The sequence below is a fragment of the Gorilla gorilla genome, chromosome 2 (assembly GCF_029281585.2).
Source record: "Gorilla gorilla gorilla isolate KB3781 chromosome 2, NHGRI_mGorGor1-v2.1_pri, whole genome shotgun sequence".
Classification (NCBI taxonomy): domain Eukaryota; kingdom Metazoa; phylum Chordata; class Mammalia; order Primates; family Hominidae; genus Gorilla; species Gorilla gorilla.
In genome coordinates this window covers 21,683,324-21,709,467 of record NC_086017.1, presented here as the reverse complement: position 1 = coordinate 21,709,467, position 26,144 = coordinate 21,683,324, and the positions used below count along the sequence as shown (strand labels likewise).

The window sequence follows — 26,144 nt, the reverse complement described above, 5'->3', positions numbered from 1 at the left end:
TAGTAGAGACACGGTTTCTCCATGTTGGTCAGGCTGGTCTCAAACTCCCGACCTCAGGCGATCCGCCGCCTCGGCCTCACAAAGTGCTGGGATTACAGGTGTGAGCCACCGAGCCTGGCCTGCTTATTTCTCTTAGAGTCGTAACGTCTACTGTTAAAATGATGTCTATGCGATGTAACGCTGTTAGTTGGCAAGATTAACTGATCTTAAACCACAGAAGTCAGAATCTCCATGTGTACCTGTCTGCCACCATGATGCCAGCCATGGTGACAGCACCAAAAATCCCAATGAGTTTGTACTTGAATATGGTGCTAGAGAGCTGCTTTCTTATCACCAAGTGCATGTCATCCTGCAATGAGATAATGAAGAAAGATGGTAACGCTGGAATTGCACAGCAAAAGAAGGTATGGATATTGAGCCATACAGCTAGACTATAAAGGGTTCTATCATTTACTGTTTTTTGTTTGTTCGTTTGTTTGTTTTGAGACAGAGTTTAGCTCTTATTGTCCAGGCTAGAGTGCAATGGCGCAATCTTGGCTCACTGCAACCTCCACCTCCCGGGTTCAAGCGATTCTCCTCCCTCAGCCTCCTGGGTAGCTGGGATTACAGGTGCCTGGCACCACACCTGGCTAATTTTGTATTTTTAGCAGAGACAGGGTTTCACTATGGTGGCCAGGCTGGTCTTGAACTCCTGACCTCAGGTGATCCACCCACCTTGGCCTTCCAAAGTGCTGGGATTATAGGTGTGAGCCACCACACCCAGCCCTGTGTGTCTTTAGCAAGTCATTTCATCTCTCCAAGTTTTAATTTTTACATCTGTGAAATGTGGAAAGTTGTTTTAAGGATTAGAGATAAATTATAAAAAACTTCTAGAACAGTGCCTGGCACATGATAGACATTCAATAATAATAGCTTTAATTGTTATTATTTCTATAAGGATATGAAAATTATCATAATGTTGATGACTGCTCAGGTAAAATAATGAATTAGAATAAAATACTTAGGTACAGATTTAAACATGGAGGCAAGGCTAACCGCAGTGGCTCATGCCTGTCACCCTAACACTTTGGGAGGCTGAGGCGGGTAGATTGCTTGAACCCAGGAGTTCAAGACCAGCCTGGGTAACATGGCAAAACCTCATCTCTATAGAAAATACAAAAATTAGCCAGCTATGGTTGTGCATGCCTGCGGTCCCGGCTACGCGGAAGGCTGGGGTGAGAGGATCACCTGAGCCTGGGAAGTCAAGAATACAGTGAGCCGAGATCCCATCACTGTACTCTAGCCTGGGTGACAGAGCCAGACACTGTCTTGAAATAAAATAAAATAAAATAAAATAAAATAAAATAAAATAAAATAAAATAAAATAAAATAAAATAAACATTGCTGAAAAACTTTAAATACATAAGTAAATGGAAAGAGCTATTGTCTTGGTGGATTGGAAGACACTCAGTATTGTTAAGATGAAAATACCATTCAAAGTGATTCAATGCAATCCTTATCAAAGTCCCACAACATGTTTTGCAGAAATAGAAAGATCCATACCAAAATTCACATGGAATTTCAAGGGACCCCAAATTGCCAAAACCTTGAAAAAGAACAAAGTTGGAGGGCCCACACTTCCTGATTTCAATATTAATACAAAGCTACAGCAGTCAAAACAGTGTGGTGATGGCAGAAGGACAGACATATAGACAAATGAAATAGAATACAGAGTTCAAAGATAAGCCTTCATATATGTGACCAATTGATTTTTGACAAGGGTTCCAAAATCATTTCAATGGTGAAAGGACCATCTTTTCAACAAATGGCGCTGGAAAAACTGGATATCCACGTGCAAAAGAATGAAGTTAAATCCTTACAATACACTATACACAAAAATTAACAAAAAGTAGATCAAAGACCTAAATTTAAGAGCTAAAACTTTCTCTTAGAAGAAAATAAAAGAAAACCTTCATGACCTTGAATTCAGCAATGGTATCTTAAGCATGACAACCAAAAGGACAAGCAACACAAGAAAACAAATTGATAGAGAGTGGGTCGTACAGCTTTGGAGTGGCAACCTTTGTGGCACCAGCGATGAGAAAGAGAATTAAATATGGGTGATGTTGAGAAAGGCAAGAAATTTTTGTTCAGAAGTGTGCCCAGTGCCACACGGTGGAAAAGGGAGGCAAGCACAAGACTGGGCCTAATCTCCATGGTCTCTTCGGGCCATTGGATTCTCTTACACAGACGCCAAGAAGAACAAAGGCATCACCTGGGGAGAGGATACGCTGATGGAGGATTTGGAGAATCCCAAGAAGTACATCCCTGGAAGAAAACTGATCTTTGCCAGTATTAAGAAGGCAGACAGGGCAGACTTGATAGCTTATCTAAAAAAAAGCTACTAATGAGTAATAATTGGCCACTGCCTTATTTATTACAAAACAAATGTCTCATGACTTTTTTATGTGTTCCATACTTTAATAGATCTCATACACAGGAATTCAGATCATGAATGACTGACAGAATATTTTGTTAGGTAGTCATAATTTAAAACTAAGACTGGCTTGTGGTTAAATGAATATGTCGTTTTTGAATTTTAATAGTAATTCCAATTCAGTAAATGCTATCACTGTTTACCCCTTCTAAAGATAAGATTAGACTTCCTTAGTAATGTTCAACTTTTCACAAAGATGGTGAGTGCTATCTTAAAACTTAATGGAGGCCAGGTGCAGTAGCTCACACCTGTAATCCCAGCATTTTGGGAGGCCGAGGTGGGCAGATCACTTGAGGTCAAGAGTTCGGGACTGGCCTGGCCAACATCAGGTGAAACTCTGTCTCTACTAAAAATACAAAAATTAGCTGGGCATGGTGGCGGGCACCTGTAATCCCAGCTACTAGGGATGCTGAGACAGGAGAATTGCTTGAACCCAGAAGGCAGAGTTTGCAGTGAGCTGAGATTGCGCCACTGCACTCTAGCCTGGGCGACAGAGCAAGACCCCATCTCAAAACAAACAAACAACAACAAAAAAACAAAACAAAAAACTTAATGGGGACTGATTTTATATTTAGATTTATATAACTCGTTATGTGAATATATTTAAATACTGAGGAAATTCCTTCACTGTCTCAGAACCAAGCAAGATTCACCTGTGTTTTGTGTTCATTTGCCTCTTAAAGGCAAGGGTTGAAGATAAATAAGGTAGCAATGTCTAGTTTATATTTTTGGCCTTAACTATGCCAATCTAATTAGAATTCCCTGTATTTAGAATGGTCTCTTTAACTTATTGAAAGGCATTTTAGTGTGGTTTATGTGTAATATCAAAGATTATTTAACACTTCTCACATTTTATAGATGATCTATAAGGTCACATGCTTTTAAAATAGTAGCAAGTTAAACTTCACTCTTGAATTCTTTACAATCTAACTCAAACTAAGTTATAATTTAGAATTGTCTTTAAAGGAGCCATTCAGAAACATAAAACCATGAAACTGCTGTGTATTTGTGATTGAGAATAGTGCTTTTGCCAACTTAAAAGGATTAAAGTAGGGGAGATATACACAAATTTTAAGATTATGTGTGATCATAAGACTTAAAATAATTAAAAAGAAAACCACGGATGAAAAAAAAAATAGATAAGGCCAGGTGCGGTGGCTCACATCTGTAATCACAGCACTTTGGGAGGCCGAGGCAGGCAGATCACAAGGTCAAGAAATCGACACCATCTTGGCCAACATGGTGAAACCCCATCTCTACTAAAAATACAAAAATTAGCTGGGTGTTGTGGCACATGCCCGTAGTCCCAGCTACTCGGGAGGCTGCGACAGGAGAATTGCTTGAACCCGGGAGGTGGAGGTTGCAGTGAGCTGAGATCGCACCACTGCACTCCAGCCTGGGCGACAGAGCAAGACTCCATCTCAAAAAAAAAAAAAAGTAGATAAATTTGATTTTATTGAAACTAAATACTTTAGTGCATCAAAGGACACTATCAAGGGAGTGAAAACCCATAGAGTGGGAGAAAATGTTTGCAAATCATATATCTGATAAGGGATTAATATCCAGAATATATAAATAACTCCTATACCTCAACAATGACAAAAACCCAGTTTAAAAATGGGCATAGGGCTGAGCACAGTGGCTCGTACCTGTAATGCCAGCACTTTGGGAGGCAGAGGTGGGTGGATCTCCTGAGTTCAAGAGTTCAAGACCAGCCTGGGTAACGTGACGAAACCTCATGTCTACCAAAAATACAAAAAATTAGCTGGGTGTGGTGGTGCACACCTGTGGTCCCAGCTACTCAGGAGGCTGACATGGGAGGATCGCTTAAGCCTGGGAGCTGGAGGTTGCAGTGAGCCAAGATAACACCACTGCACTCCAATGTGTGTGACAGAGTGAGACCCCATCTCAAAAACAAAACAAACAAAAATGGGTAAAGGACTTGAATAGACATTTCTACAAAAATATAGAAATGGCCAAGAAGTGCATGAAAAGATGCTTAACATCATTAGTCATTAGGAAATGCAAATCAAACCACAATGAGATACCACTTTGTACTCATCAGGATGATTATAATTTAAAAATAGGGCCAGGCGACGTGGCAGGTACCTGTAGTCCCAGGTACTCAGGAGGCTGAGGCAGGAAGACTGCTTGAGCCTGCAGGCATTTGAGGCTGCAGTGAACTATGATCGCACCACTGCACTGCAGCCTGGGTGACAGAGCAAGACGCTATCTAAAAAAAATAATTTTTTATTTATTAAGAAATAAATTAATTAAAATTAAAAGAAAATTTTTTAAGAATGGAAAATAAATGTTGGCAAGGATATGGAGAAATTGGAACCTACAAACATTGTTGATGGGAATGTAAAATTATGCAGCTGCTATGGAAAGCAGTTTGGTGGTTTCTCAAAATGGTAAACATATGGTCATCATATGATCCAGCAATTCCACGCTTAAGATATATACCCTAAAGAACTGAAAACAGGGACTCAAACAAATATTTGTAAACCAATGATCACAGCAACATTATTCAAATGGCCAAAAGGTGGAAACAACTCAAGTGTCCATCAATGGATGAATGGATAAACAAAATGTGGTATAAACAAAGAATGGGGGCCGGGCGCAGTGGCTCACGCCTGTAGTCCTAGCACTTTGGGAGGCCCAGGCAGGCGGATCACCTGAGGTGAGGAGACCAGCCTGGCCAACATGGTGAAACCTCTTCTCTACTAAAAATACAAAAATTAGCTAGGGGTGATGGTGCACGCCTGTAATCCCAGGTGCTCAGGAGGCTGAGGATAGAGAATTGCTTGAACCCAGGAGGCAGAGGTTGCAGTGAGCTGAGATCGCGACAATGCACTCCAGCCTGGGCGACAGAGTGAGACTCCGATTCAACAAAGCAAAACAAAACAAAACACAACAACAACAAAAACAAAGAATGGAATTATTACAGCTGTAATATGGAATAAAGTTCTGATGCATGCTACAATGTACATGAACCTTGAAAATATTATGCTAAAGTGAAATAAGCGAGACACAAAAAGATACATATTGTATGATTCCATTTATATGAAGCATCTAGAATGAACAAATCCATGGACAGAATGTGATTAGTGATTATCAGGAGGTCGGGAGACGAAGATGGCAAATTATTGCCTAATGGGTACAAAGTTTGTTTGGGATGATCAGAAAGTTCTAGAAATGGATAGTGGTAATGGTTGTATAACATTGTGAATATACTTACTGCTACTAAATTGTACCCTTAAAAACAATTTAAATGGTATATTTTATGTTATGTATATTTTATCAAAATTCAAAAGTAAAATAATGAAGTAGCTTTATATTACTGATTTGAAGCAATCTCCCAAATAAACTGCTAAATGCAGAAGGTAAGATGTAGAACAAGAGGGGAAAGGAAACTACAGGTAAACACAAATTTGTAAATTCTCAGAACATCTCAGAAGGTTATAAAGTGATTGCCCCTATAGGAGACAAACCAGGTGCCTAGAGGACTGAGAAGAAGTGAGAGTTATTTTTCACTGGATACCCTTCTACATGTTTTGAATTTTGTATGACACATGTATATTACCTAGTCCAAAAATTTTTTTAATTAAAAAAATGTGTTGATTGGGGATCCAAGAAAGGTGTGGGGGGAAGATAAAAAAATATGCTGGTTGTTCAAAGTCACAGTCCAGTATGAATTACTGCCATAAGGTAGCACTAAAGATACAAACAAGTTACAAGTTATGATTCCAATCTAATCTCTTCCTTTTGTTTTGTTTTATTTTATTTTATTTATTTATTTATTTATTTTGAGATAGAGTCTCATTCTGTTGCCCAGGCTGGAGAGCAGTGGCACAATCATGGCTCACTGTAGCCTCAACTCCCTGGGCTCAATGGATCCTCCCACCTCCGCCTCCTGAGTAGCTAGTATTACAGGTGTGTGCCACCACACCTGGCTAATTTTTGTATGTTTTTGTAGAGACAGGGTTTCACCATGGTGCCCAGGTTGGTCTCAAACTCCAGGGCACATGTGATTCGCCTGCCTTGGCCTCCCAAAGTGCTGGGATTACAAACTGGCTTTTTCAGCGAATGGTGTCCACAAACCAAAGGCAAGCCCACGTGAAGTTCACATTAGATGGAGATGTTTCTTAGGAAACAAGGCAATTCTGTGTCCCCACTGCACTCAGAACCTGAACAGTTTCATGGTTAGCTGATCCCAGACCCATCTCTACCCTAATAGACAAAGCTTTTTGAGGGCAGAGGATCTAATATATCAGTGCCTGGCACAGAATAGGCACTTAATGTTTGTGGTAAGAATAAAAAAAATGCTGGAACTATGGCTGTCTACTCCATTTCCACTACTACACACTAGCAAATCTATCATTTGCTTATTTTTTTTCCAGCAAATTTCAAGTAAAGAGGTTTAAAAATACAAAACACTAAAAATACAAAAATTAGCTAGGTGTGGTGGCATGTGCCTGTAGTCCCAGCTACTTGGGAGGCTGAGGCAGGAGAATTGCTTGAACCCAGGAGGTGGAGGTTGCACTGAGCCGAGATCATGCCACTGCACTCCAGTGTGGGTGACAGAGCTAGACTCTGTGTCACAAAAAAAAAAAAAAAAAAAAAAAAGGCCAGGCGCAGTGGCTCACGTCTGTAATCCCAACACTTTGGGAGGCCAAGGTGGGCGGATCACGAGGTCAGGAGATCGAGACCATCCTGGCTAACATGGTGAAACCCCTTCTCTACTAAAAATACAAAATAATTAGCTGGGTGTGGTGGCACACGCCTGTAGTCCCAGCTACTCGGGAGGCTGAGGCAAGACAATTGTGTCAACCCGGGAGATGGAGGTTGCAGTGAGCCGAGATCATGCACTGCACTCTAGCCTGGGCAACAGAGGGAGATTCCGTCAAAAAAAAAAAAAAAAAAGAATCTTTCCCAACATATTGCCTCTTACCTGGATGTGGCTGCTGGCTTCATTCTGTTTACTAAATGCCAGTGTGCTGAGAACATTGAAGAGTTTTCGTATTTGCTGAGGAGATATGTTATCCAGATAATCTAAAATGCCCTGCAGAAAAAATGATGCCAACAATGAGGCTGGCAGCTAACATTTTTTCCCTTAAAAATCAAAAAATTAAAATCCCTGTAAGAGAGGCATACATAGATAGCCAGGTATCTAAACTTTTTAGCTCCCTTAAAAGCTCAAGTTCTAAAAGCTATGCTCAGAGCCCAAAGGTTTGATAGACTGGATATAAACTGAGAAAATTCTTACAACTTTCTAAATCTCTTATTATCAGAGACTAGGAACTAACTGTCAGGAAACATAAAGTTTTCTTTATCCTCTTCACTCTGAACCACAATCCTGGGCTTTACTCATCTACTGCTTAGTCATTCTAATGCACCTCCCAGTTCTCGGTATTCTTTACCTCCACCTTTCCCTTTTTTTCAGTGAAAACAATATGCTATAAAAAGTTATGTCTTTACTATTCCTTGCCATATCATCCCTCCCCAGCTTCTACTCCATAAATTATTTCTCCTTTCTCTGCAGATCTGGAAGGAGTCACAAGGAAACTATTTACTTTGTGACCTTGGGAAATGTCTCAGCTTTTCTCGTCTGTAACAGGGCGATAATAATAGCTATACTACCTTTCATGGTTTGTCTGAGGATAAAGTAATAAAACAGCTTTGTAAACTTCTAACAATTTTTAAAATTTTCCATTTCTTCCTCTCTATTGAATCCTTTCTGTCAGCCTACAAGCAATCTCAAACCTCCTCATCTAAAAAATATCTCCCTTGCAACCAGCTTCTCTCTCAAGCTACTTTTCTTATTCTCTCCTCCTTGATGCTTCTCGACATTGACTGTATTCCCCAAGCCTTCAAGTTACTGCTCTCTGGCTTCCACCCTTATAATTCAATTAACACTGTTCTCTCAGAAGTTACCAGAGGTATCCTAATTGCCAAAGCCAATAGCCTCTGCTCCATCTTCAACCTCTACAGTATCCATCACTGGAGATAAATCCCTCACTCTTGAAACTCATTCCTGGGCTTTTGCTACCTGACATCCTTCAAGCTCACATTATTCATCTTCTAGTTTTCTCATTTTCCTTCTACGGACATTTGCTTTCGTCTGCCACTTAAACTTTAACCTTCTCAAAATGTCTGTGCTCTTCTAAGCTTCTACGGTCTTCTGCCTCAAAATTGCCTCAGTTGAGCTCACATTTATATGGTTCTGAATACTCAAACTAAATCTTCCACCAAAGGGTGCCCCACAGGGTTCCAAACCAGAATTTCCAACTATCCACTAACCACCTACACATGGCTATCCCATAGTGAGCTCATCATACTTCCTACAGAAGATGCACTCCCCTCCTGGTCTCAGAAAATGGCATGACTATTTATCTAGTTTCCTAAGATGAAAAACTCGGACCTAGTTTTTCTGTTTCTCATTGCCACATATTAACAGTCACCAAGTCATGTTAATTCTAACACCAAATTGTCTCTTAAACCATCATTTCTTCTACATTCCCGTGACCAAAATCCGGCCCTTACTCTCACTCCCTTAGACCATTTCAGCAGTCTCCAATCCACCCATCATATAGCCTACTGAGTTATCTCTCAACGCTGAGTAGATTAGGTCAACTCTATGTAAAAACTAGTAATAGCTCCTTATTGTCTAGAAAATAAAGTTGAAACTCTTTAGCATGTTATTTGAGACTCTTTGCAACATGGGCCTGTCCTATGTCTTACCAGCCTTGCCTCCCATCATTCCTCTCCATATATATCCTATTCTCCAGTCATGCTTGTTTGCTTCTCATTCCTCAGTCACACCATTGACTTGGGCACCAGTTTGCTTCTGCTCAAACTCTTCTCTGCCTAGAACGCACTTGCCATACTTTCTCTTGTCAGTCATTCCCATCCTTCAGCAATCACTCACATTGCCTCTTTGAAGAATTCTCCAGCTTCCCAGGCTAAATTTAATTATTCTTGCTCTGTTATATCTATAGTACTTTACCAGAGAATTCACCATGTTGTATTTATAGTGACTTGCTTATGTGTCTTAGTCTTTAACATCAAAGGTAAGGGCCTACTTTACATTCACAGCACCCAGAATAGAGATTAGCCTGTAGGTTAGGTATAAAGAAGAGTTTGCTGAATGAATTAACACATAGATAGAATAGTCACTTTTTATTTATATTACTTGCCCATCATCTCACCTCCTTCCCACCACCTCCCACCAATTATAGTATTCAATATCTAAAGTACAAGAAGCCAATAAGATACCTTTACAAAGACAGCATTCATCATCATAGCAGATGGGTTTAACACTACCAACTCTAGGAGGACATCTAAGGCAGTATCAACTTCAGCTTCATTCCCACTGCAGATATGGGTCACTAAGGCACCAACCACTTCCTATACAGGGGACAGTCAACAGGACAATGTAAAACAAAATATGGATGGCCACTCTAAAGGGATTCACCCCCAAGGCCTCTCCAATCTCTACTTTGTTAAAATCACAATCAACCCAATCCCATCACCTATTATCTAGTTTTCATTAATCTTGGCTTCAGGAGATTTAGGAATATGCCAGTATAACTCGACCATCCCGTCTTGACCTATTTCCCATATTTTATCAGTGAGCACTACCTAAGCCCTCCTGATTTTGCTCCTTGGCATAGTTTTCCTCTTTCTTTTTCCCATATGGGTTAAATTTTACCCTTTAAGTTGAGGTTGTACAAGATCAGTTGAAATTTCTCAAAAAGATGGCACTCAAGGAGCTAAAAGCTTTAAAGGTTTTCTCTATATAGTACAGGCTAGACTTGCATGTTTCCAAGCAAACATGGATCATGATAGTGTCTCTAAGACATTAAGAGGATTCAAAAATGTCTTAGATGCCATTCTCCCTTTATACTGTCACTCCATAATAGTCATAACAGAATTATATTCTCAACTGCAACCGCTACCTCATGTCAGCTGCAACTATTGCTCTACTTTAAATTAAAAAAATTTTTTTTTACAAATCTTCATTTTAAAAGTTCCATTCAAATGCGTTTTAACATTGTTAATAAGAGGAAGAATATATGTAAAAATACAAAATAAGACACTGTTCTTTACTTGCTTTCATAAACATTTTCCACAAATACAGTCCTCCCTCTCTGGATATATGCTATTAAAATGTGTCTCAGCCAGGCCCGATGGCTCAAGCCTATAATCCCAGCACTTTGAGAGGCTGAAGTGGGTGGATCACCTGAGGTCAGGAGTTCGAGACCAGCCTGGCCAACATGGTGAAACCCTGTCTCTACTAAAAATACAAAAAATTAGCCGGGCCTGGTGGTGCGCACCTGTAATCCCAGCTACTTAGGAGGATGAGACAGGAGAATCGCTTGAACCCTGAAGGCAGAGGTTGCAGTGAGCCAAGACTGCGCCACTGCACTCCAGCCTGGGCAACAAGAGTGAAACTCCGTCTCAACAACAACGACAACAACAACAACAAAATGTCTCATGTTTTGACATAAACTGGATCTGGATCTTAATTTCAGACAGAATTTTACAGTTCAGAACACAGAGTTAGATCCACCAGTCAAGTCTCTTCCTTTCATCAAGGCTGGGACTAGAATTGAGCTTTCCTGAGACCCAGTTCAGAGTTCCTTTCCCTTCAGTAAGGTCCAACCAACAAGAAATAAACATCAGATTATTTTCCCTTCCCCTGTTCCCTCCTTGCCAAAATAAGTGTTTCAACACACCTGCTGGCAGTACGTGTCAAAAAACTTAAATGCATATTTGTATAGGAGACTGCCAAATGAAATTATACTCTGGTCTAGAGAGTGAAGCAAACTCTGAGCCAGCGACAGAACGGATGAACACATATTCTTAAGAACCTTGAGTGGGGAAGGGTAGAGAGAGAAAAGAAGCTGTAGGAAACAGTTAGTACCCAACCTAAGAGTTGCTTATCCTTTTGGAATGTCAGATCAGACTTCTCTTCCCCAACTCTCATTTTAACTTAAGAACTCTTAATGTTTGTTTTACACGGAACAATCCTTCACCATTCTGAGTTTTCTCTCAGCATCAGTGGGAGTCCATATTTGGATATTAATTGACCTTTAAGCTCAAAGAAGTTAAATTATAAGCCTAATACTATGTTCCTATCTGCTCAATTTGGGATTGGAGGCCAGACCTTCTAAATCCCAGTTTCCTCACGCAATCACACTACCCCCAAGGGATGCTCCACTTTGGTTATAATTTGAAATAGATCTATGAGGTTCGATGCTAACTAAACTGATTTTTTAAAAAGAAGATCAAGAAGAGAAGTGATCACGCTCTACCAATACTGCAATATACATAGACATTAATGGACCCAAAGTAAATAACTAGTTAATAAACATAGCTTCCTTATTGATGCCATAATTTTAAAAAATCTTATATTTAGTACTAAGCTGGGTATAATGCTTTATTGGGGAAAATGCAATGAAAAATTGCATATGGTTTCTGCCCTCTAGAAAATTACAGCCCAAAACATATATCATTGGCAGAAATAAACACAGAAAGAACTGTAAGGTAAAATAATACCAATATTAAATCTATTCCTAAATATAAAATTTAAGACCCAACAAGGTATTCTCATTAGCTCCTAACCCAAACCCAAACCCAAATCACTGGCCCATCCAGTTTTCTAAGTTCTATACTGTTAATATCCTGAACATTCAGCCAGCAAAACACTATTCCCAGCTTATAAAATTCGAGTTTGAATAACTTATATTTCCAGAGGAATTATCACCTAAAGTCCACAGTTTTGAATGGCCAAAGAGTGATAGTTCAAATAGGTTCATATTTATGTTTCTACTGGTTTCTACAGGTTGGTGCTATTCCCCTCAAGGTTTTTATAAGCTACTTAGAATAGGATATGGAAGGTCAGTTTGTCAAAGTTGCAAACTGCATTGAGATAGACAATTAAAATAATTAATGCAAAAATAAAATTCAAAAATCTCAATGGGTTTGAACAATGGACTGAAATAAGATGAAATTTTACATGGGAGCTGTAAAGCTTTCCTTTTTAGATTAAAAATCAATAGTCTCTGACACTTAATAAATAATGAACAGAGAATGTACTCTGGAGCAGCTGTTCTTGAATGCAGCCTGATCGAATCTTATTTCTTAGCACCCTGTCAATGTACTTCTTTGTCTGGGTATTGGTGCTATAGATGATGAAAAGCATCACCAGGTCAAAAATCTATTGTCAATAAATATGCAATAATAGAAAAACAGTTAACCAATCAGTACATTTGCTACAATGAAACAGCAGCTTTTCCCCATTAAAACACAGAATGGATGATACTCATTCGTTCCACATACTCCCTTAGGCTTATCTACACTTTTCACAAAACCCAGAAATTTTTTTCAGAGAAATAAAGTGCCACAACTATTAGCCACTGGTATCTCTTAAGAATACATTGCAATATACATGAAAGTGATACTACTACAGAAATAACTTTGAACATCTTCACATTTATTAAAAGAAAGATTCAATCACTTGCCAACTCCAGTATATATTTTCACTATTATTAGGGAAATTACTTTGTGAAAAGTTGGAAAGACTATAAATGCCCATCAATACGGGAAAGGTTCAATAAATTATGATGGAGTAATTTTAAATTTTGGACTATTACACAGTCATCAAAAAGAATAAGCCATGCTGGGCATGGTGGCTCATGCCTGTAATCCCAGCACTTTGGGAGGCTGACGTGGGTATATCACCTGAGGTCAGGAGTTCGAGACTAGCCTGGCCAACATGGTGAAACCCCATTTCTACTAAAAATACACACAAGAAAATTAGCTGGTCATGGTGGCAGGTGCCTGTAATCCCAGCTACTCGGGAGGCTGAGGCAGGTGAATCACTTGAACCCCGGGAGGTGGAGATTGCAGTGAGCCGAGATCATGCCACTGCACTCCAGCCTGGGTGACACAGCGAGACTCTGTCTAAAAAAGACTTTTTAATTACAAAATTAAAAAAAAAAAAGAAAAAGATCGGGGTCCCCAACTCCTGGACCATGGAGTCCGTGGTCTGCTAGGAATCAAGCTGCACAGCAGGAGGTGAGGGGTGGTCAAGTGGTCATTACCACTGAGATCCACCTCCTGTCAGATTAGCGGCTGCATTAGATTCTCACGGGAGCGCAAACCCTATTGTGAACTGCACATGCACGGGATCTAGGCTGCACGTTCCTTATGAGAATCTAAGTAGTGCCTGATGATCTAAGGTTGAACAGTTTCATCCTGAAATCATGCCCCGAGATGGTCTGTGGAAAAACTGTCTTCCATGAAACCAGTCCCTGGTGCCAAAAAGGTTAGGGATTGCTGAGCCATACTCTATTTTTTGACAGAGAAAAGACATTCCTGACATGAAGTGGAAAAATCAGCAGCCTGCAAAAGGATAATCAGGCTGGGCATGGTGGCTCATGCCTATAATCCCACTGCTTTGGGAGGCTGAGGAGGGAGGATCATTGAGCCCAGGTGGTGGAGGCAACAGTGAGCTATGATTGTGCCACTGCACTCCAGCCTGGTGACAGAGTGAGACCCTGTCTCTTTAAACAACACCACCACCACCCATAATCATAGTTAAGATTCTGCTTTTGTAAAAACAATATATAAACATACATATGTGTAGGCATAAGAGTATACCTGTACTTGTGCATAATTATAGCTTGTATATGAACAGAAAAAATTTGGAAGGATGATTATCCCTGAGGAATGGGACAGAGAATGGAGAAAAACTGTATTTTTTACATCTGTAGATTCCTTGTGGGTTTTTCTCCACAATTAGCTTGTTTATCTACGTTTAAAAAAGAAAAATATGGCCGGGCGCGGTGGCTCACGCCTGTAATCCCAGCACTTTGGGAGGCCGAGGCGGGTGGATCACGAGGTCAGGAGATCGAGACCATCCTGGCTAACACGGTGAAACCCCGTCTCTACTAAAAATACTAAAAATTAGCCGGGCGTGGTGGCGGGTACCTGTAGTCCCAGCTACTCGGGAGGCTGAGGCAGGCGTGAACCCAGGAGGCGGAGCTTGCAGTGAGCCGAGATCGCGCCACTGCACTCCAGCCTGGGCGACAGAGCGAGACTCCGCCTCAAAAAAAAAAAGAAAAATATGACGGCTGGGTGCAGTGGCTCACGCCTATAATCCCAGCACTTTGGGAGGTCCAAGCAGGAGGATCACTTGAAGCTAAAAATTTGAGAACAGCCTGGGAAACACAGCAAGACCTCATCTCTATAAAAAATAAAAGAATGGCCGGGCGCAGTGGCTCACACCTGTAATCCTAGCACTTTGAGAGGCTGAGGCAGGTGGATCACCTGAGGTCAGGAGTTCGAGACCAGCCTGGCCAACATGGTGAAATCCTGTCTCTACTAAGAATACAAAAATTAGCTGGGCATGGTGGTGGGCACCTATAATCCCAGCTACGAGGGAGGCCGAAGCAGGAGAATTGCTTCAAACCAGGGGGCAGAGGTTGCAGTGAGCTGAGATTGTGCCAGCCTGGGCGAAAGAGCAAAATTCTGTCTCAGGAAAAAAAAAAAAAAATTGTATTAGCCAGGCCTGGTTGTGCTTGCCTGTAGTCCCAATTACTCTGAAGATTGAGGTGGGAGGATTACTTGAACCCAGGAGTCTGAGGCTGCAGTGAGTTATGCTGCTGCCACTGCACTCCAACTTGGGCGACAGTGCAAGACCTGATCTCTTAAAAAACAAAACAAAACAAAAAAAAAGAGAAAACGTTGGGAGTATATTCAGGGCAACTTGAGTCTATGCTTCTAGGAAAAACAAACAAACAAAAACAAACAGACAAACAAAAAGAGTTAAAAAGGCAAGCAGGGCCTTTTATCCAAAATGGCTGAATAGGAACAACTCCTGTCTGCAGCTCCCAGCATGATTGACACAGAAGATGGGTGATTTCTGCATTTCCAACTGAGGTACCTGGTTCATCTCATGGGGACTGGTTGGACAGTGGGTGCAGCCCACGGAGGGTGAGCCAAAGCAGGGTGGGGCATTGCCTCACCCAGGAAGCACAAGGGGGCGGGGGATTTCCCTTTATAGCCAAGGGAAGCCGTGACAAACTGTACCTGGAATATGAGGAAACTCACAACCAAATACTGTGCTTTTCCCAAGGTCTTAGCAACCGGCAGACAAAGAGATTCTCTCCTTCGCCCTGGCTCAGCAGGTCCCACGCCCACGGAGCCTTGCTCACTGCTAGTGCAGCAGTCTGAGATTGACCAGTGAGGCGGCAGCCAGGCTCGGGGAGGGGTGTCTGCTATTGCTGAGGCTTGAGTAGGTAAAGCGGCTGGGAAGCTTGAACTGGGTGGAGCCCACCACAGCTCAGCAAGGCCTAGGCCTCTATAGTCTCCATCTCTGTGGGCAGGGCATAGCTGAACAAAAGGCAGCAGACAACTTCTGCAGACTTAAACATCCCTATCTGACAGCTCTGAAGAGAGCAGTGGTTCTCCCAGCATGGCGTATGAGCTCTGAGAACAGACAGACTGCCTCCTCAAGTGGGTCCCTGACCCCTGTGTAGCCTAACTGGGAGACACCTCCCAGTAGGGGCCAACAGACACCTCATATAGCTGGGTGCCCCTCTGGGATGAAGGTTCTAGAGGAAGGATCAGGCAGCAATATTTGCTGTTCTGCAATATTTGCTGTTCTGCAGACACCACTGGTGATAACCAGGCAAACAGGGTCTGGAGTGGACCTCCAGGAAACTCCAACAGACCCGCAGCTGAGGGACCTGACTGTTAGAAGGAAAACTAACAAACAGAAAGGAATAGCATCAACGTCAACAAAAAGGACATCTACACCAAAACCCCATCTGTAGGTCACCAACATCAAAGACCAAAGGTAGATAAAACCACAAAGATGGGGAGAAACCAAAGCAGAAAAGCTGAAAATTCTATAAACCAGAGTGCCTCTTCTCCTCCAAAGGATCTCAGCTCCTCACCAGCAACGGAACAAAGCTGGACGGAGAATGACTTTGACGAGTTGACAGAAGTAGGCTTCAGAAGATCGGTAATAACGAACTCCTCCGAGCTAAAGGAGGATGTTCAAACCCATCCAAAGGAAGCTAAAAACCTTGAAAAAAGGTTAGACGAATTGCTAACTAGAATAAACCGTGTAGAGAAGACCTTAAATGACTTGATGGAAAACCATGGCATGAGAACTTCGTGACGCATGCACAAGCTTCAATAGCCAATGTGATCAAGTGGAAGAAAGGGTATCAGTGATTGAAGATCAAATGAATGAAATAAAGCGAGAAGACAAGACTAGAGAAAATAGAGTAAAAAGAAATGAACAAAGCCTCTAAGAAATATGGGACTATGTGAAAAGACCAAATCTACATTTGATTGGTGTACCTGAAAGTGACAGGGAGAATGGAACCAAGTTGGAAAACACTGTTTGGGATATTATCCAGGAGAACTTCCACAACCTAGAAAGGCAGGCCAACATTCAAATTCAGGAAATATAGAGAACGCCACAAAAATACTCCTCCAGAAGAACAACCCCAAGACACATAATTGTCAGACTCACCGAGGTTGAAATGAAGGAAAAAAATGTTAAGGGCAGCCAGAGAGAAAGGTCAGGTTACCCACAAAGGGAAGCCCATTAGACTAACAGCAGATCTCTTGGCAGAAACTCTACAAGCCAGAAGACAGTGGGGGTCAATATTCAACATTCTTAAAGAAAAGAGTTTTCAACCCAGAACTTCATATCCAGCCAAACTAAGCTTCATAAGTGAAGGAGAAATAAAATCCTTTACAGACAAGCAAATGCTGAGAGATTTTGTCACCACCAGGCCTGCCTTACAAGAGCTCCTGAAGGAAGCACTAAACATGGAAAGGAACAACTGGTACCAGCCACTGCAAAAACATGCCAAATTGTAAAGATCATCCATGCTATGAAGAAACTGCATCAATTAATGGGCAAAATAACCAGCTAACATCATAATGAAGGGATCTAATTCACACATAACAATATTAACCTTAAATGTAAATGGGCTAAATGCCCCAATTAAAAGACACAGACTGGCAAATTGGATAAAAAGTCAAGACCCATCAGTGTGCTGTATTCAGGAGACCCATCTCACGTGCAGAGACACACATAGGCTCAAAAGAAAGGGATGGAGGAAGATCTACCAGGCAAATGGAAAACAAAAAGAAGCAGGGGTTGCAATCCTAGTCTCTGATAAAATAGACTTTAAACCAACAAAGATCAAAAGAGATACAGAAGGCCATCACATAATGGTAAAGGGATCAATTCAACAAGAAGAGCTAACTATCCTAAATATATATGCACCCAATACAGGAGCACCCAGATTCATAAAGCAAGTCCTTAGAGACCTACAAAGAGACATAGACTCCCATACAATAATAATGGGAGACTTTAACACCCCACTGTCAACATTAGACAGATCAATGAGACAGAAAGTTAACAAGGATATCCAGGACTTGAACTCAGCTCTGCACCAAGCAGACCTAATAGACATCTACAGAACTCTCCACCCCAAAATCAACAGAATATACATTCTTCTCAGCACCACATAGCACTTATTCTAAAATTGACCACATAATTGGTAGTAAAACACTCCTCAGCAAATGTAAAAGAACAGAAATCACAATAAACTGTCTCTCAGACCACAGTGCAATCAAGTTGGAACTCAGGATTAAGAAACTCACTCAAAACCGTACAACTACATGGAAACTGAACAACCTGCTCCTGAATGACTACTGGATAAATAACGAAATGAAGGCAGAAATAAAGATATTCTTTGAAACCAATGACAACAAAGACACAATGTACCAGAATCTCTGGGACACATTTAAAGCAGTGTGTAGAGGGACATTTATAGCACTAAATGCCCACAAGAGAAAGCAGAAAAGGTCTAAAATAGACACCCTAATATCACAATTAAAATAACTAGAGAAGCAAGACCAAACAAATTCAAAAGCTAGCAGAAGGCAAGAAATAACTAAGATCAGGGAAGAACTGAAGGAGATAGAGACACAAAACCTCTTCAAACAATCAATGAATCCAGGAGCTGGATTTTTGAAAAGATTAACAAAATTGATAGACTGCTAGCAAGACTAATAAAGAAGAAGAGAGAGAAGAATCAAATAGATGCAATAAAAAATGATAAAGGGGATATCACCACCGATCCCACAGAAATACAAACTACCATCAGAGAATACTATAAACACCTCATGCAAATAAACTAGAAAATCTAGAAGAAATGGATAAATTCCTGGACACACACACCCTCCCAAGACTAACCCAGGATGAGGTTGAATCTCTGAATAGACCAATAACAGGCTCTGAAATTGAGGCAATAATTAATAGCCTACCAACCAAAAAAATCCAGGACCAGACGGATTCACAGCCGAATTCTACCAGAGGTACAAAGAGGAGCTGGTACCATTCCTTCTGAAACTATTCCAATCAATAGAAAAAGAGGGAATCTTTCCTAATTCATTTTATGAGGCCAACATCATCCTAATACCAAAGCCTGGCAGAGACACAACAAAAAAAGAGAATTTTAGACCAATATTCCTGATGAACATCGATGCAAAAATCCTCAATAAAATACTGGCAAACTGAATCCAGCAGCACATCAAAAAGCTTATCCACCACGATCAAGTCAGCTTCATCCCTGGGATACAAGGCTGGTTCAACATATGCAAATCAATAAACATAATCCATCACATAAACAGAACTAATGACAAAAACCACGATTATCTCAATAGATGCAGAAAAGGCCTTCGACAAAATTCAACAGCCCTTCATGCTAAAAACTCTCAATAAACTATGTATTGATGGAACGTATCTCAAAATAATAAGAGCTATTTATGGCAAACCCACAGCCAATATCATACTGAATGGGCAAAAACTGGAAGCATTCCCTTTGAAAACTGGCACAAGACAGGGATGCCCTCTCTCACCACTCCTATTCAATATAGTGTTGGAAGTTCTGGCCAGGGCAATCAGGCAAGAGAAAGAAAAAAAGGGTAGTCAATTAGGAAAAGAGGAATTCAAATTGTCCCTCTTTGCAGATGATATGATTGTATGTCTAGAAAACCCCATCGTCTCAGCCCCAAATCTCCTTAAGTTTATAAGCAACTTCAGCAAAATCTCAGGATACAAAATCAATGTGCAAAAATCCCAAGCATTCCTATACACCAATAACAGACAAACAGAGCCAAATCATGAGTGAACTCCCATTCACAATTGCTATAAAGAGAATAAAATACCTAGGAATCCAACTTACAAGGGATGTGAAGGACCTCTTCAAGGAGAACTACAAACCAGTGCTCAATGAAATAAAAGATGACACAAACAAATGGAAGAATACTCTATGCTCATGGATAGGAAGAATCAATATCGTGAAAATGACCATACTGCCCAAGGTAATTTATAGACTCAATGCTATCCCCATCAAGCTACCAATGACTTTCTTCACAGAATTGGAAAAAACTACTTTAAAGTTCATATAGAACCAAAAAAGAGCCCACATCACCAAGTCAATCCTAAGCCAAAAGAACAAACCTGGAGGCATCACGCTACCTGACTTCAAACTATACTACAAGGCTACAGTAGCCAAAACAGCATGGTACTGGTACCAAAACAGAGATATAGATCAATGGAACAGAACAGAGCCCTCAGAAATAACACCGCATATCTACAACTATCTGCTCAATTCAACTCATCTTTGTAACCATAAATTTTATATGGTCATATTCATCAACATTCTCTAACATAATTTCTTTCTTTTATATTTAAAAAAATGATTTTCTTAGCCTGTGTTTGCATAAATATTCACCTGTGGTTTTCTCTTGTCAAAAAAAAAAAAAAGGTAAGCAGGACAAAAAAGAAAAAACAAAACAAATTTTACTACTTCTCTTAACTGAATGCCCCACTCCTTAGGACACCAAAATTGAGAGTCATTAGACCAGAATACAGTCATTAAAGATAACAATGAAGACAACGCAGAAGCACATGGAGAAAAAATGTTGAGAAAAAAGAATACAAATTATATTTATATAATGATTACAAATATGTAAAAATAGGTATGCAGGCAGCCAAGGTGGTAAATTTATGTTTATCCAAAACCAAAAACAGTGTGTTGGAGTACTTTGATATTTTTCAGCACAAAAAAATATGAATTTTCATTGCTTTATTCAGCATCATGAAAGCTTTTAAGATAGTCATCCAAAAATTGGCTAACACAACTAACAAAAATCCCACAAAACAGATTCCAACCATAGAAAAATCTTTAAAGGCAACCAATCAGCACCTAAGGAACTCAATCATCTGGCTTTTTATCTTTTGAGATGGAGTCTTGCACTGTCACCCAGGCTGGAGTGCAGTGGCGTGTGCCACCAGGCCAGGCTAATTATTTTTTGTATTTTTAGTAGAGACAGGGTTTTGCTACATTGGCCAGGCTGGTCTCAAACTCCTGACCTCAGATGATCCGCCTGCCTCAGCCTCCAAAGTGCTGGGATTATAGGCGTGAGCCACCATGCCCAGCCAATCATCTGGCTTTTTGATGGAAGGTATTTCTAGAATTAATAGAGATCTAAGATCCAGTACCACTGCCTTGACGGTGGACAGACTGATTTACTCCAGTCAGGTCTACATGAGCAAAGTAAAGTAACACATGGAATGCCATTATCTTGACAGTGGTGCTGGGTGGAAGGAAGGGCAATTAGGCAGATATAGGGACCTGAGACTTAGGTGGTTATTTTCTTCATCTCATCAGTGGGGACCTGGCTTCTTTGACTGCACCTTGATGTGCTTGTTTACACTGTTAGTATTTCCCCTTGTGGATACTGTAGGCTTATTTTACAGCCAGAGTGAGTAGGGGCAGGCTATCTGGCCAGTTGCCACCTCAGATTATCTTCCCCAGACAGCTAATGTTTATTAGAGCAACTAGGGAAGAGAGAGAAGAGTGACTGGAGGGAGGAGAAAGAAAGAAAGTGGGAAGGCAAGCTAGCCAATGTCATTACTTTTAAGTCTGCAATACTGAAAATGCACACTACATGAACATTACCTTGTGTTCAGACACTGAGGCAGTGTTTTCAATTGCCTGAAAAAACAGGAGAGAGCACAAAAATATTACGACACATCAGCAAAACACGTTATTCAACATGCCCTGTTATCTCATCTAAGAGCCAATGTGTCCATATGGCAACCATCAGCTATCATTTCCCCTTGAATGACTTTTGAGATTTTTTATTTCAATCTACCTTAGTTATACATCTGTCACTAATGGCCACTCATTTCCTCCTTGATAATCAGAGTTCCAAAGATCTCACCTTAATCCAGGCTTCTGAGATGGTTTTCTCATATCTAATAGCTGACTTTATTACATCAAAGAGGAGAATAATACAGCTCTGATGCTGCTTTCTTGATTTCCTGAGGAACTACAAGTAGCAGAGAGGAAAAAGTTACTCTTCTACCTACCAGAAAAGAACTTACAAGATCTGAGTTTCTGCTTGGTAGCCATGCACCCTGGAGCAAATGACAACCTCATGTATAAGATGGCTAATAAACTTGCACTGTAGTCTGTCTGGGATCTATCTGAATGGCTAAGAAAATATATAAACACATACATACTCACATACATATATGTAATTTGAAACACTATACAATACTAGATGTAAGTGTCATAATAGTACCATTATTTGTAGTTGTAAGTATTAAGCTCCAACTCTGACTGTGGGATGTCAGAAAATTGTGACATCCTATGTGAGAAAAAGGGTGGCAATTTTCCATGAACTCTTTACCTTGCTTGTCCTTTACTTTTCAAATTTACTTAGGAAGCCTGCAACCGTGATGGCAAAACATAATGTTGCAGATCCAACTTCTCCTGAAGCTCAGTGGCATGATCTCGGCTCACTGCAACCTCCACCTTTCAGGCTCAAGAGATTCTCGTGCCTCATACTCCTGAGTAGCTGGGACTACAGGCGTGTGCCACCATGCCTGGCTAATGTTTGTATTTTTAGTACAGATGGGGTTTCACCATGTCGGCCATGCTGGTCTCGAACTCCTGGCCTCAAGAGATCCGCCCACCTCGGCTTCCCAAAGTGCCTTGGATTCCCAAGGTGCTGGGATTACAGGTGTGAACCATCATGCCTGGCCTGTGCACATCATTTCAATAACTGATATTTTGAAAACATTAAGTTTATCAACATAATTTATATACAATAAAATGTATTATTTACAAGTATGTCTTTCAATAAGTTTTGGCAAATTTATACAGTTATGTAACCACCATTTCTGGCAAACCAAAAAGCTGCCATCTGTCCCTTTATAGTCATGTAATAGACTTTTCAAAAATGTCATGTAAATAGAATCATATGTCTTAAAAATTTTTGTTTCTATTTTTGTAAATTAAAAAAATTTATTTAGAAAATTATTATGAGTTATACAGTCTTTCATATCTGGCTTAGATTTTAAACTGTGTGTGTGTGTGTGTGTGTGTGTGTGTGTGTGTGCGTGTGTATGCATGAAGGAGAAATATATCAGCGAAGTAAAACAATTAAAATTCTAGAAGAATAAAGAGAGAAGAAGAAAAAGAGATTAAGAAGAAATATTTGAAGTATTATAATAATGGCTGAGAATCTTCCAAAACTAATGACAGACAACAATCCAATGACAGAAAACTCTTGAAAGAAGCTGGGGAGTGGGTGGGAGAATGCCTAACTATAGAGGAACAAGGATAAAATTATAGCTGATATCTTGTCAGAAATTAGGCAAACAAGAAGAAAGTGGAGTGAGGGATTTAAAGTGTTAAAAGAAAGCAACTTCGAAAGAAATCTAAACAGATGGAGAGACTGATATACCATCTTTATGGATTAGAAGGCCCAACATAGTGAAGAAGTCAATTCTCTTCATATTTATGTATAGATTTAACATTATTCCAGTAAAAATCTCAGAGGGATTATTGATAATATATACAAGCTGATTCCTTAAAAAAAAAAAAAAAAGGCAGGGGCGGGGGGAGGCTGAAGCAAGAGGATCACTTGAGCCCTGGAGTTCGGGATTGCTGTGAGCTACGATCACACCTCTGCATTCCAGCCTAAGCAACAGAGCAAGACCTCATCTCTAAAAAAATAAAATTAATAAAAAAATTATAACATCATTAAAATAAAATGAAATATGGGAAAGGCAAAGGAACATGAATACAAAATAATTTTGAAAAAGAATAAAATAGGAATACCAATTTTAAGACTACTCAATTTTAAGATATTATAAATCTCCATTAATCTAGATGGTGTAGTACTGGTTGGGGGACAGAAACATAAATCAATGGAACAGAATAGAGAGTCCAGAAACACACCCACACAACATAAGACCAATGGATTTCTCACAAAGGTATGAAGGCAATTCAATGGAGAATGATAAACTTTTCAATAAATGGTGCTGGAAAAATTATCCATTTGCAAAAAAAAATGAGCCTCAACCTAAACTACACAACTTATACTACAACCTAAACTACACAGCCTATACAGAAATTAATTCAAAACGGATCATAGGTTAGTTTGCAAAACCTAAAATTATGAAGTTTTAAGAAGAACATATGGGAGAAAAACTTTTGTGATGTACAGTTGGGAAGAGAGTGCATACAGATGACACCAAAAGCATGATCATAGCAGGAAAATTTATCTCCTGTTGATAAATTGGACCCATTGAAAATTAAAAACGCATGTTTGCTCTGTGACAGACATTGTCAAGAGAATGAAAAGATTGGCTACAGAGTGGGAGAAAGTATTTGTAAACAACATATCTGCCAAAGAATTGGTATCAAGAATAAAAAACTCTCAAAACTCAACATCAAGGAAACAAACAATCCTGACCGGCAACAACAAAATGAGCAAAAAATGTGAACAGACACTTCACCAAGGTGAATATACAGATAGCGAATAAGCACATGAAGAAGATGTTCAACATTAGCAACTATTAAGGAATGCAAGTTAAAGCCACTGTGAGATTCCACTGCACACCTATTAGAATGGCTAAAATAACTGACAAAGGCAAATACTGGGGAGGCTGCAGGGCAACTAGAATGCTCAGCTACTGCTGCTGGAAATGGAAAAAGGTCAGCCATGCCAGAAAGCATTTGTTGGTTTCTCATAAAATTAAATATGTGCCAAATGGTCCCGCACCCAAATCCTAGATATTTACCCTGGAGAAATGAAATCTTATGTTTATTAAAACATCATTTAGTGGCCAGGCGCAGTGGCTCATGCCTGTAATCCCAGCACTTTGGGAGGCTGAAGCGGGTGGATCATGAGGTCAGGAGTTCGAGACCAGCCTGACCAACATGGTGAAACCCCATCTCTACTAAAAATACAAAAATTAGCTGGGTGTGGTGCGCGCCTGTAATCCCAGCTACTCAGGAGGCTGAGGCAAGAGAATCGCTTGAACCTGGGAGGTGGAGGTTGCAGAGAGCTGAGATTGTGCAACTACACTCCAGCCTGGGTGACAGAACGAGATTCTGTATCAGAAAAAAAATAAAAAATAAAAACCATTCGGCCGGGCACGGTGACTCATGTCTGTAATCTCAACACTTTGGGAGGCCGAGGTAGGCGGATCACTTGAGGTCAGGAGTTTGAGACCAGCCTGGCTAACATGGTGAAACCCCATCTCTACTAAAAAAAAAAAAAAAAAATACAAAAATTAGCCAGGTGTGGTGGCACACACCTGTAGTCCCAGGTACTCTACTTGGGAGGCTGAGGCAGGAGAATTGCTTGAATCCGGGAGGCAGAGGTTGCAGTGAGCCGAACTGCACTCCAGCCTGGGCAACAGAGCAAGACCCTATCTCAAAAAACAAAACACAAAACAAACAAACAAACAAAATCCACGAATGTTTATAGTGACCCTATTCATAACCACCAAAAATTGGAAACAACCCAAATGTCCTTTAGCAAGTGAACAGATAGACAAACTGGTACAGCAATACAATGGAATACTATGCAGCAATAAAAAGGTATAAACTATTGATGCATGTAGCAACTTAAATGAATCTCAAAAGCATTATGTTGAATGACAAAAGCCAGACTCAAAAGGTTACATATTCTATGATATTCCACAAAGGACAAAACTATAGTGACAAGATCAATGGTTGCCTGGAGTTGGGGCATGGGAGGGAGGACAGGACTACAAAAGGATAACACAGGGAGGTTTTGGGGAAGGGGGGTGAAGGAATTGTTTTATACCCTGATTATAGTGGTATTCACATGAATCTACATGTATTAAAATTCACAGAACTATATACATCAACAGAAAGTCTATTTTGCTACATAATTTAAAAGCAAAAATAATATTATAATAACGGTACTTCTCTCATAGGACTTTGGTGTTTCATAAATAGAAGCTACTAACAGACAGGTGTCTAGGGTGTTTTCCAATGCCAACCAACAATTCTCCAATTCTCCAGACACCAGCTGAATATTCTACAATTTATTTCAGTTCTGATGCTTACTACTTGGAGTTAGCACAGACCCCTCAGGTTAAGGGCTCAGTCTCACAAAACTGCACCTCCCCAACTTTAGATGCCAATTGCAAACAGTGGGTCTCCAGGTTATCCACTCTTCTGTCTAATTTGGCTACAAATCGAGGGTTCCCATGACCCTCTCCTCCAGC

At 40.3% G+C, this 26,144-nt stretch overlaps 1 protein-coding gene and 1 pseudogene across 1 annotated transcript in view; one reads left to right on the top strand and one right to left on the bottom strand.

The window, feature by feature from the left end:
- Positions 1 to 23,393, bottom strand: part of LOC134757968 (Fanconi anemia group D2 protein-like) — a 45,186-nt gene extending 21,793 nt beyond the window's left edge. Inside the window, 10 exon segments of the mRNA XM_063703416.1 lie at positions 240 to 349; positions 7,431 to 7,541; positions 9,755 to 9,886; positions 11,218 to 11,352; positions 12,552 to 12,701; positions 21,547 to 21,582; positions 21,812 to 21,894; positions 21,897 to 21,919; positions 22,283 to 22,394; positions 23,342 to 23,393. Coding sequence (XP_063559486.1) covers positions 240 to 349; positions 7,431 to 7,541; positions 9,755 to 9,886; positions 11,218 to 11,352; positions 12,552 to 12,701; positions 21,547 to 21,582; positions 21,812 to 21,894; positions 21,897 to 21,919; positions 22,283 to 22,394; positions 23,342 to 23,393 — 944 coding nt within the window.
- On the top strand, positions 2,096 to 2,387 carry LOC134758039 (cytochrome c-like; annotated as a pseudogene).
- Positions 23,394 to 26,144: the final 2,751 nt, after the last annotated feature.